Below are 13,386 nucleotides of genomic sequence, written 5' to 3' on the forward strand. Positions count from 1 at the left end.
TTTCCCTATGTGTTCTATATGCATGGTCATCCAAATTCCGTGTCACATAACAGCAGTCTCCTCCAGGTTTGCATCAAACCCATTTTCCCCAAAATTCTCTGGTGTCATAGGGGTTCTCGAACATTACCCCAGCTGGGAAGAGGGGACAATCTGTAATTTGGGCTCTTATGGTATCTCCAGCTACTATTATTTTGTCATCTTCTGAGCTAGTATCAACTAGCACTTTCATCCCTACAGTTTTTTTGGTTGTTTTTTTCGACATTATGTGACGTATATTCTGATGACACAAAAAGTCAGACACACCATCACTAATGCTGCAAATAATACTTTTAGTCCATTGGCCATCCACGTTGTATCCATGAGAAGATGTAGGACTGCCAGCCTTCATCTTTTCCTGCAACATTTGTCTCTGCTTCTATTTTGCATGCATTGCTGATAATCTGGTAACTGCTTAAGTGATGTCTCGTTGTCCTCTCCATTTGCTGGCATGAATGTACAGTAAGGGGATTCAATTTTGGCCAAACTCCCCCTTCCATGGCTTTCAAGAGGTCCAGAACATATCTATTCTGGAGCGCCATCAACCTCACTGCTCGGAGCTCTTCCTTTATAGCATTAAAGCCCTTGACGGTCAAGTTTATCATCTGCATCTGCTCCGACCTTGTGATCTGGAGCCATTTAGGCTTGGTGCTGCTGTGTACTACAGGAACAATGGATGCAAAGAACATTTCTGTTCTGCTGAACAGTCTATGCTTGGGTAGTATCTCATCCAGTCAGTCCTCCATCGCTGATGATATATAGGTTCCTCTATTCACTGTTGTTACATCTACAGATCTCTTTTTTCTTCTGTTAGAGTGCATCTTAGGAAACTCATCCATAATCCATATTGTTGTCCTTCTGTGGTACTACCAGTGCTGGTGTGTTGATGTGCACCAGTAAGCATATTCCTCGCCAGTTGGGTGGTAATTTCTCATATGCCTTGTATCTACAGTTCATTAGCACTGCTGTCCCAACTTTCATACCTGGAACCTTCATTGTTTGCTTGCATTCTTTGTTTTCTCTGACCTTCATTGGTTTGTTGTTCTGGAAGCATAATGGTGCTCCTTTGATTGGTTCTTTGGGCATGGGTCTAGCTTCATTTTCTACCCATGTTAGTAACTTAGCACTTGCTTCCCATTCTTTTAAGCATTTGTCATTTTCTTCTTACACTATAGGAACTGGAACTGTTAGGAGTCTGTGGGCCTTGCTCCCCACCACCCTTTCTTTCCACCCGTTGGCTGTGTATACTTGACCATACACCAGTATCTGTGATCTTTTCCAGCATCCTGGTTCTCCCTCTATTTCTGCTGGTCCTCTCTTGGGACAGGGTAACCCCTTTAATGTTATTGCTCTTCTTTCTCCTTTTTGTGGGCCATCAGTTATGTATTCTATGGCTTGATCCTTTTTCCAGTAATCATTCATCATATCTAGGGTCTTTATATAACTACCTTCATAGGGGAAAGTTGTCTTAGACATCCACCTTAAGGTTGTCGTCTTCCCTTGGAACCTTCCTCTTGTGGTACACATTGATAGGTACCTGAGGCACTGTGCTCTTGTTGCCATTATTTCAGTTGCCCCCAAACGTTCTGGAAACACTCATGGCACAGGGGATTAGGGACCAGATGTAGCAGCTCTCTCCATTGGTTTATTTGCCTACCTTGGTCATGTGCTTGTATCACATGTTATTTGATACTCAGGCTGTATCAGTTAGATAAGAATCAACCCCTCCTACATCTGTATCAGCACTGTATCAGCACTGAGCCTACCTTTCTTTACTGTTTTGCCAGTGCTTATCACCTGACCCGACATAGTGGGTGAAAAGGATTAGGAAGGCACAAAGAATAAATTGGTAGATGGTCTTCTTCGTCGTTCAGACCTTCTAATGAAATGGACAACTCGACGACCTTGGTAGGTCATGGGATGAGGGTCCTGGTGAATCATGGGACACACAGGAAATCACAGTCGCTAGGGTGAATAACATGGTACACTATTTTTCTCAACTTTCCTCTCCCCGTTCTACGATGTGCGGACTAGTATTTGTAATGTCCGATTTACATCGCACAATAGGTTTCTGTACTGTATGAATTTTTTCCTTTTAATTTATTTAGTTACGCACCTTTACGCTTCCCGATTTAAGTTACTTCTTGTCATTGAATGCCTAGAGATCTACACCTTCATTACAATATAACCTCGTTCCAAGATGGCCGACCTTGAGGCCCATTTACTTCTTAGTCTTTTTTCTTTACCTATTACTTCAGTCCTCTATTTATCTCCATGGTCACATGTAGTCTCCATGGTTTGTGAACAACAAGCCACTCGGCTGAACAGACTCTGTTCAGGATTGCTCCCCTATGCTCCAGGTAAGCGTGAATGCATGTGCATTTATCCATCTAGGGACCAGGGAAATAGTTCCTTAGTCTCATGATTCTTTTTTTTCTGTTTTCCTTACACTTTCTTTAGTTGATACTCTAACTGACCTATTACTGCCGGATTCTTCAGCTGTTGACCGGCCACACAATCTTGACATCAGTTGCACATCAGCTTTGAGAATTATGCCATTTGCACATTCTTACCACGGTAATTCTTTACATTTTTTGCCTTGATTTAACACCATATTATGTTTCCATTACTTCATATCAGATTGCTAGGTATATTATACTAATCAGGACTTCATTCCTGTTCAGTTTTGCTATTCGTATGACAGAATTCCCACATACTGAGGCACCTCTGTAGCGACGGCGGGATTCTTAAGTTCTACATCCTTATGTGGGCCGCTGTATTGATTATTTTCCGCCCTCCATATTTTGGTTAGGTATGTTACTCAATTTTTTTATCTCACACCTATAACTGTTACGTTTGAACATTGAGCTTGGCATTGATCAGGCTTTGTTTTCTTTAGATTTCTGGTATCTTTTTGGGAATTAGCCATGTTTTAAGGAACTAACTGATGTACGAAGACTGTCTATTTATTTTCACCGCTCCGTCCGGTTCTCTGTTTCCGGCACTTTCTACTCACAGAGGTAACGATTTTTGTATTTCTTCCATATTAGATTGATATAGCCTAAGAACTATCTGTGTGTTGTTTTACCTACATATTTAAATTTTCTTTAGCTTATGTTTCACCATCCACGTGATAGATCCCATTAGAGGTAGTACTCCACTAAATTACAGTATGATGGACGTTATACAGTTAATTTTGCAGGAAAAGATGCTTCAGTAGACCTTCAGCCCCTCTCTCGAGCAGGGGCAACCTAGTTAATCTAATAATGTTGCATGAATTACAATGCATATTAGAACATGTTATATTGTTTCAATTCCCTATTTTTTAGGGACAGATGAATGCTCTAAATACAATTAATGCCATTTATTTTTTAACTGTATACATTTAATATGACATGAACAGTCTATGCATTGTGCTTACAAAATTTTCTTTACTGAATTTATGCTTTCCTTTTACATTAAGAGTCCAAGTGTGGCCTTATGAAGAAGAGGAGAACTTCCTCGAAACGCGTCGCTAATCAATTTGGACTCCATTTTTCTTCAATTTGAGCTTTATCTATCGATATTGTTTCTATGCACTGTAAATAATCTTTGTCTGAACTATAATTCTTGCTGAAAATAATACAGCCTGACTATAAAGATATATATTTTTTTATCTCACACTCCTGTGTCTGACCATATGTGTTAGAAACAAATGTATGTACAATGCATATAACGCAGTTTAAACAACTGTATTGGATTAATCCAAACATTTGAAAGTGTGCAGGGGACGGGAGGGTTCCTAAGTTGAATCCTCTTTCTGTTTACTGTTTATTGTCGGGGTCTTGTGCCATGACCTCAGTTTTCCCCCCCGCACCTAAAAGTTTATACAACATAATCCTCGAATCTCTTTACTAATCTTACTTACTATAGGTGTGCACTTCTATCTAAACCCTTCGCTATTTTGTTCACTAGTCATCTAGTGTGGCACAAACCATAGGGTGCACCCACATTTAACTCAACTAACTACTTAACTTTAGAATGTCCTTCTCAAGGTTAAATGAGCTAACCGACAAGCACGCCATAACACTAGCTTTCAGTGCAGAAGAAGCAACCCGTATCTTAGGTCTCATCAAAGATACTGAAAAAACTTTACAAAGTGAAGACAACCCCGAAAAAACTATTCAGAAACTAGAAAAACTCATTAGACGTGAGATCTCCCAAAAATTACATGCTAGCACACTAGTGGAATATTATAAAGCTAAGAAAATTCCTAGAGGTCTGAGGGTTTACCTAAGACCAACACTTTGTAGTGAAAATAAGATATTTGTACAAAAATGGGACCAGATCTTGAATAAGTGTTCTTTGGACCTTATACTACTAACCATTGAGGAGCTGTCAAAATCCCTTGTAACTATTGATTCTGAAATTAAAACTCTCCAAGACCAAATATCTAAATTTAAATCGGCAAAAGATCTCTCTGAGATACTAGAGGATATCAACCTGAAATTGGCAAACTATAAGACTGAAATTGAACAGAGGAAATTGAGAAAATTTAAAAGAGACACCTTTGACTATCTCAATGATATAGTATACAATTGGCAAGAATATTACCGACAGCGAAATTTTAATCGTAATAACCAACAAGACTCTAACTTCGCAAACTCAGGTAACAGTAGCGACAGCAGTGTTGGTGAACCCATCCAGAGGCCTTCCACAGACCGCACTAGTGAACGTGAACAAACAGAAGACACCAATAGACCAGGGGTATCCACATCTCCAACTAATAAAGACGCTGAACCTTATACATCAACGGGGGCTTTTTTAGGCATAAGAGAAAGACCCGGAGAGGGAAGAAAGCCACAAACAAAAAAGAGAAACAAATAAAGGACAATAATCTAGTGGTGAATATCTCCAGCAAGATTCTTTCAATAGAACAACTTAACATTTTGAACAAAGGATTATCGTTTGTTCCTACGTGTAATACTTCATTATTTCAAGAAAAAATCTGTCTACACAGATTGATGCGAAAATTAAGACTTAAAATTTTCTTTGACTCGCAACCTGAAAAGGAATCTAGACTACCAGAAAGTGATTTACTGGTAATACGTCCCAAGAGTACATTTGACCCACAGGTACAAAATTCAATTTTGAATTTATTTGAGAAGAGTGTCCTACAAGATTTAAGCAGAATTGACTATAGAAGAAAAACACCCATTAATATCAAAAACCGCCAACTAGATCTAATAGATAAATTGGCGAAAAGTGAAGACATTACGATTAAACCGGCTGACAAAGGGGGAGCAATCGTAATCATGGATACATCCTTTTATGTCAAAAGATGCATTGAACTCCTTAGCGATACAGACACCTATGCCATACTAGATAGGGACCCGCTACCAGAAATCAGAGAACTAATTAACAATACTCTGTTAAAAGCCAAAGAAAACGAATGGATTAATGATAAAACACATCAATATCTCACTAATTCCCATCCGATTACACCAGTCTTTTATGGGCTCCCTAAGATTCACAAAGATAAACAAAACCCACCCCTCAGACCGATTGTTGCTGGGACAGAAAGTATCTTCGACCCACTGGCAGTCTACATTGACAGATTACTACAACCGCTTATACAGGCATCATCCACATACCTAAAGGATACAACAGACTTCCTTAATGGACTTAAAGATTTTTCAGCTATCAGTGAAGACTGCATACTATTCAGCCTGGACGTATGTAGCTTATATACCTCAATACCCCATAGTGAAGGTATAGATTCTGTTGAATGGTTGTTACTTAACAATTCAGGTGTGAAAGGTAATCCTCAATTCATTCTGGAGCTACTAAACTTAATCCTCTACAATAGCTATTTTAGACATCAGGGCAAATACTTTTTACAAACATCGGGTACCTCGATGGGATCATCGATGGCGCCCGTGTACGCTAATACTTTTATGTTTCAGTTCGAAAGTCAGCATGTACTGGAACATCCCACATGGGCAGCATACATTTTAACCTGGAAGAGGTTTATTGATGACATTTTCTGCATTTGGTGTGGCACACGAGATGACTTGGACCAGTTTTTTGAATACCTCAATTTAGTGCATCCTAGGATTAAATTTACTATTGAGATTGGTAACCCTTATTTACATTTTCTTGACGTTAACTTAAGCATTGTTAACAATAAGATAGCTACGTCTATATATCACAAACCGACTGATGTAAACAATCTGCTTCACTATTCCAGCTTCCACCCGAGGGCGATGCTCCAAAGTCTACCATATAGTCAAATATTACGTCTGAAAAGAATAATTTCTGACCCAGAAGTTCTGGATAAGGAATGCACAAATCTTGTTAGTAAATTTCAGAACAGAGGCTATCCACCAGAAATTTTGGAAATTGCCAAAGACAGAGCTTCAGAGATCCCCCGTACAGATTTACTGAAACCTAAATCGGAGGTTAAAGACACCCCACTTTTATACATATCAAAATTCTCAAGACAGAGTTTTCAGATCACAAAAAGTATAAAGAAACATTGGAATATTCTTCATAATGATCAAACTCTATTGGAATTGTTCCCCACACCACCAATGATGTGTTTTAAAAGGGGTAAAAATATAAGAGACAAGCTGGTGAAAGCTGAAAGAGTACCAAAGGAGAAACAACTTTTCCTAGCTACCAAAAAACTAGGCACCTTCCCCTGCTTAGGATGTATACACTGTAATAACACAATCAAAGGTAATGTAGTGACTCACCCCAGGAATGGTCAAAAAATCAAATTAAGAGACTATTCTACGTGTCTGACATCAGGTGTCATATATATGTTGAAGTGCCCTTGTGGCAAAGTGTATGTAGGACAAACCAAAAGACCTGTTAAATCAAGACTGTCTGAACACAAGTCGAACATAAGATGTAATAATCAATACTCACCGGTAGCTCGTCACTTCAACATGCAAAAACATACAATTGCCCAACTAAAATACCAGGTGCTAGAAGTTGTTAAACGACCTACAAGAGGAGGTGACTATCAGTCACTCTTACTACAAAGAGAAGCTTATTGGATTGATAAGTTAAGCTCTTTACAGCCCTGGGGTCTAAATGAAGATTTCACATTGAACTGTTTTCTGTGATTTGAATTTGACAATAAGGAATGATTGATTTTCAACATAAGATTGAGAGTCACATTGCTATTCCTGTGTCTGACTGTGATCTAAGGCACTACTTTGTTGAGACTAGTAGATGGTTGCCATAAAAATAATTGCCTGTAAACACAGTGTAAAAATTGTTCTTATTCTTAATCTTCATTTTTTGTCATTCTGTTATACTTATCACATTTAATTTTGATCTTTTGTAAAATAAATGCATTTACCCCATTGAGATTGCTATATTGCACTAGGTTGTCCATGCAATGAGAGAGAGATTTAAGGTTTTTTTTTCCCTCTTCCTGCATAATGTGAATCCATGTGATTCACCTATTTTGAACTGATAGGTTAGACATGGTCATTAAATGACCTTAGCCAGATAATCTGAACATTATATTCATTTTTTCCGTGCTATTTTTTTCCCTTTTAAGATCCGAGCGTTTCGTTCGATTTAAGACCCTTTGTCATTGCTAATTTCGACTCTATTTCACATGGTACACTATTTTTCTCAACTTTCCTCTCCCCGTTCTACGATGTGCGGACTAGTATTTGTAATGTCCGATTTACATCGCACAATAGGTTTCTGTACTGTATGAATTTTTTCCTTTTAATTTATTTAGTTACGCACCTTTACGCTTCCCGATTTAAGTTACTTCTTGTCATTGAATGCCTAGAGATCTACACCTTCATTACAATATAACCTCGTTCCAAGATGGCCGACCTTGAGGCCCATTTACTTCTTAGTCTTTTTTCTTTACCTATTACTTCAGTCCTCTATTTATCTCCATGGTCACATGTAGTCTCCATGGTTTGTGAACAACAAGCCACTCGGCTGAACAGACTCTGTTCAGGATTGCTCCCCTATGCTCCAGGTAAGCGTGAATGCATGTGCATTTATCCATCTAGGGACCAGGGAAATAGTTCCTTAGTCTCATGATTCTTTTTTTTCTGTTTTCCTTACACTTTCTTTAGTTGATACTCTAACTGACCTATTACTGCCGGATTCTTCAGCTGTTGACCGGCCACACAATCTTGACATCAGTTGCACATCAGCTTTGAGAATTATGCCATTTGCACATTCTTACCACGGTAATTCTTTACATTTTTTGCCTTGATTTAACACCATATTATGTTTCCATTACTTCATATCAGATTGCTAGGTATATTATACTAATCAGGACTTCATTCCTGTTCAGTTTTGCTATTCGTATGACAGAATTCCCACATACTGAGGCACCTCTGTAGCGACGGCGGGATTCTTAAGTTCTACATCCTTATGTGGGCCGCTGTATTGATTATTTTCCGCCCTCCATATTTTGGTTAGGTATGTTACTCAATTTTTTTATCTCACACCTATAACTGTTACGTTTGAACATTGAGCTTGGCATTGATCAGGCTTTGTTTTCTTTAGATTTCTGGTATCTTTTTGGGAATTAGCCATGTTTTAAGGAACTAACTGATGTACGAAGACTGTCTATTTATTTTCACCGCTCCGTCCGGTTCTCTGTTTCCGGCACTTTCTACTCACAGAGGTAACGATTTTTGTATTTCTTCCATATTAGATTGATATAGCCTAAGAACTATCTGTGTGTTGTTTTACCTACATATTTAAATTTTCTTTAGCTTATGTTTCACCATCCACGTGATAGATCCCATTAGAGGTAGTACTCCACTAAATTACAGTATGATGGACGTTATACAGTTAATTTTGCAGGAAAAGATGCTTCAGTAGACCTTCAGCCCCTCTCTCGAGCAGGGGCAACCTAGTTAATCTAATAATGTTGCATGAATTACAATGCATATTAGAACATGTTATATTGTTTCAATTCCCTATTTTTTAGGGACAGATGAATGCTCTAAATACAATTAATGCCATTTATTTTTTAACTGTATACATTTAATATGACATGAACAGTCTATGCATTGTGCTTACAAAATTTTCTTTACTGAATTTATGCTTTCCTTTTACATTAAGAGTCCAAGTGTGGCCTTATGAAGAAGAGGAGAACTTCCTCGAAACGCGTCGCTAATCAATTTGGACTCCATTTTTCTTCAATTTGAGCTTTATCTATCGATATTGTTTCTATGCACTGTAAATAATCTTTGTCTGAACTATAATTCTTGCTGAAAATAATACAGCCTGACTATAAAGATATATATTTTTTTATCTCACACTCCTGTGTCTGACCATATGTGTTAGAAACAAATGTATGTACAATGCATATAACGCAGTTTAAACAACTGTATTGGATTAATCCAAACATTTGAAAGTGTGCAGGGGACGGGAGGGTTCCTAAGTTGAATCCTCTTTCTGTTTACTGAATAACTATGTGTAAGAAGGACAGTGTGCTTTTGCTCTAGAGAGGGTGATCGTTGGCCGGACCTCATCAGGTTGTGACCGCTTTAGCTGTGGCTTTTGTTCTTCCTCTTGTACGAAGTTGGCCCCCGCCTCATCACTGCTAGAAAAGGCCGCTGCTCGACAGGGTTTCACGTCCTAGAGGAAGATCCAAGCTGTCTTTCCACAGATTTTGATTGCCCTATCAGTTACTTCCTCCAGAATGTGTGGCCCATGAATGTGGGTTTATACCTACATTTTACTACTTTTATAGCTGGATTACAAAACATCACCTGAAATGGCTAAGAATGCCTCTTCATTGAATCCATTTCAGTGGGACAAACAATACCATACAGTATGAAGTTGAAAGCTAGAATGTCTTTGCTTGCGGCCAGGGCCGTCAGACTGGTAACCTTATTGGGACAAGGCGGCACCCCACCCCAATTGTGCACATGTGCTGGTAACTTTCACAGGCTGAGAAAGCCCACAATGGCTATTTTCTAAACACCTTCCAAGCTAGTTCACACTTTGTGGCAAGACCCAATAGCAGTACCCTAGCCTGACATGCCTGTATTTGCAACATTTGGGAGGTGGTCACTGGTGGTATATACAGATAGTTTGTAGCCCATGGGGCCACTAACCCCATAGAGTTTATATAAATAGCCAACCTCACTAACCATTCCTATCCCACCCTAGGTTTGTGAAATGTATCATTTGTTTATGATGTCACAACTGAATAAAACTCCATGACAAGCCTGTAACCAGCTGAAAGCATTGGAAAATCTTGAGATGTCTGTGTGTATTCCTGCTGTTTGGATACTTTATTATTAAAACAGTGGTTTTGTCCCAGTTCTGGACTCCTCCGTTACTTGGGCATGGGGATTTCCCCTGATCCAGACCTCTTGCTTCAATAGTGGGGCTCTTTCTGTTTGCTCCCCCACACTCCAAGTGGCAGCAGAGGATGAGTGCTAACATCCCCGGCAATTTACCGTCTTCTCTGCATTGCTACCCGCTCCTCATGGGACGTCTAGCAGATCAGAAGGTGGAGTGTCAGATTGTGGGAGTGACGGTGTCCGAGGGTTTCAGAAGATCCACAGAGTGTATGCATTATGAGTCCAGCAATCCGAAAAATACAGGTGGGAGGGAATTGGGGGAAGAGTTATGTGTTGCTGTTGCCACACTTTAGCTAGGTTGCAGATGATGAGATGATTCCCTGTGGCTAGGTGTTAGCTTAGGTTGCGGAAGGTGGTATACCTTATTGAATTTTTACAGAAAAAAGAAAAAAGAAAAAAAATACAGTTTGAAGGTTATCCTATGCTATTTATGGTATAGAAGAAGGACCACACCCTTGAGTGGGAACTTTTAATAGATGGATTCCCCTGTGAATGAAAAAGCCGGAAGACGGATGTATTTGTGGTGTACTTGTGTTGTGGTGTTTTTGTGTATTGTGGGGTTTAAGAGTGCACTCAAATTGTTTTTCGTGCATAGTGGTTGGTGACATCACAAAGAGGTTGTGAATAGGACAATGCGCATTGACGGAAGGTTGTTGGTCAAGAACAATGGAAAAAGCATTTTCTTTGTTTGCAGGCAAAGTGGGTTTGAAGTTTTGGAAAGCAGAAAAAGATTGTGGCATTTGGAGGTTTGGAGTGGCCTTTAGGGGTGGAGGTTAGAGTGGGGGTGGCTTGTGGTATGTGCTTTTTTCTAAGTTTTATTTATTGTGTTGTATTTGGGGTACACACAGGTATGCGGAGAGTGTGTACTGAGCTATACAGAGAGCACGTAATGTGGGTGTGAGCTTTGGTCAGATTATGGAGTTTATATGGGAGTGGGGAAGATGTATTGTTCAATGTGATGCCTGGCTAATGTGTTAGCTTTTTTTCTGTGTATTGTTCACGCTTCAGCTTTGCCATTTCGCTAATTTATGTGCTCTTCCTTAATGTGAAATGTTCAGCTGCTGGAGAGAAATCCCCCTTTCCCCATGTGGGCGAAGCAACCTTTTGTAAATGGCTGGCAGGAGGCTACATTTCTCAAGAAGGCATGCTGTATTTTCTAGCTACAGGGGGAAGATGAGGGTGGAGCAAGCTGGCTGAGTCCAGCACAGTGGAAGAGTGTACATGCGGCTTGGGTTTTCAACATGTGTTTTGGAGTAACATAGGATAAAATTAAGTAGCAAAATGAGAAGGTATTGAGCATTTTTGTGGGTAATTGAAGTATGATATATGGGGCCAACCCCCGCGAGAAGCCAAGTTTTGGTGTAGCAAAGGTAATGGGGGAGTAACACTCACAGACATTTGGATATAGGAAGAGAAGTTTTTTCCTGTGAATGTTGATTTTGATCACATGACAATGACAGCAATGTTCCCTAATGCCTGCATGCTCTGGCACTATATAGAGGGACACATAAAATAAATAAATGCAAGTATTTATACATTAGGGAGAGAGCATGGGACCCAGGCACGGTATTGACTAATGTTGGAATGCAAGGTAAAGAAGATGAATTTTGCAGGCAATAAGTGGTTGTTAACTTACATGTGAAGGTAAGATGGCAAGTATAGAAAGGTGGTTTGGGGAAGAAAGGAAAGTATAATAACCATCAGTGGCACAGAGAAGGGGAGGAGGGGAAGTTATTGGAAAAGGTGGTATTTCTGGACCTTTGACAAGATAGGGAATTGCTGGCCTGAAGTGTAGCATGCTCATAAGATGTGATTAGGGGAGCAGTAGAGAACAGGGCTGCGAAGTAAGGTAATTAAAGAGGAGAAATCCCTTTTAGTGGTGTGATCTGAGGTGCTTAAAGCGAGCGTGCACGAAAAATAGATTGGGGAATCATGGGAGTGAGAGAGAGAGAGAGCTCATACGATTGGGACACATTTTCCAAGCATGCAAGAGCAGGGGAGGAATGTAACAAAATTGGCAGGATCCAAAAGGTGGATGCCACACCCTTCACAATGCAGTGAATAATCACATGAATATTATGCCCACGATCACACACAGTGGCAGACGTTTGTGCTGCGAGTTAATCCTGCATCACCAACAAATGTAACCACTGCAGGCATTGATGCAAATGTAGACACACACACATGCACAGGACAGGGGGTGTGACAGTAGTGAGGGGGACCCCTTTCTAGGAGAGCATGACCTTTTTACACCATTCATGTTAGCATTCTTTGCCTAGAGGTGACAAAGGAGCGTGCTATTAGACGTGGAAGTAGTCCCTCATGAAACACGCATACAGTCAGCATGGCTGGTAGAGACAAAGGGCAGACTATCACAATTACTAACAGGTTTCTATTCACATGAGAGGCACAGATAGAGGAGGAAGAATGACAAGTAGCTACAAGTGAGCTGAAAAGCTGCAAAGGTGGGGAGGACAGAGTGACTTCAACCAGGGATAACAATGAGGAGGTGTAGTGGGGAATGGAGATAGCTCGTGATGAGGGGCAGGTTGACTCATTGAATAGCTGGAGGCATGTTTATACCAAATGAATGGGTGTTTAACTTTGAGTTTCATGTAACAACTACAAATTGAAAATAGAGACACAGAGGATTTGGCATCAAAACTAAGCACATTGTGAGCCAGTAACACGCACAATGGTCACACATTGAAGGGATCAAGGGCAGTTAGGAATAGTATAAGAAGGGATACTGGCGGATGGAACAAGTGGGAGATAAGGGGAGGAGAAAGAAAGCCAAAAACAAAGAGTAAAAGCAGGTAAAGTTCGAGGTGTGGAAAGTGAGGGCATAGTGTACAAAATATGTGGAAACTGAGGGGTATCTCATTGGGGGCTTTGTCCATTTTTTCATATTTTTGGCCACGAGGGAGGTAGGGGGCAACACGCACGTTACTTAAGGATCTCCCCCCATAATACCAGACAATATTTCTGTAAAATGAGC

General features: G+C 40.0%; 1 protein-coding gene across 1 annotated transcript; it reads left to right on the top strand.

Annotated features, from left to right (window-relative positions):
• The first annotated feature begins 4,121 nt into the window (after positions 1-4,121).
• Positions 4,122-8,401, top strand: LOC138515952 (uncharacterized). Its single transcript, XM_069630725.1, has 2 exons — positions 4,122-8,032; positions 8,133-8,401. Exon 1 carries the CDS (start codon positions 5,040-5,042, stop codon positions 7,146-7,148), a length of 2,109 nt encoding a protein of 702 aa, XP_069486826.1. The 5' UTR covers positions 4,122-5,039; the 3' UTR covers positions 7,149-8,032; positions 8,133-8,401.
• Positions 8,402-13,386: the final 4,985 nt, after the last annotated feature.

This window comes from Ambystoma mexicanum, chromosome 6q, assembly GCF_040938575.1.
Source record: "Ambystoma mexicanum isolate Mex_15411 chromosome 6q, UKY_AmexF1_1, whole genome shotgun sequence".
Taxonomy (NCBI): domain Eukaryota; kingdom Metazoa; phylum Chordata; class Amphibia; order Caudata; family Ambystomatidae; genus Ambystoma; species Ambystoma mexicanum.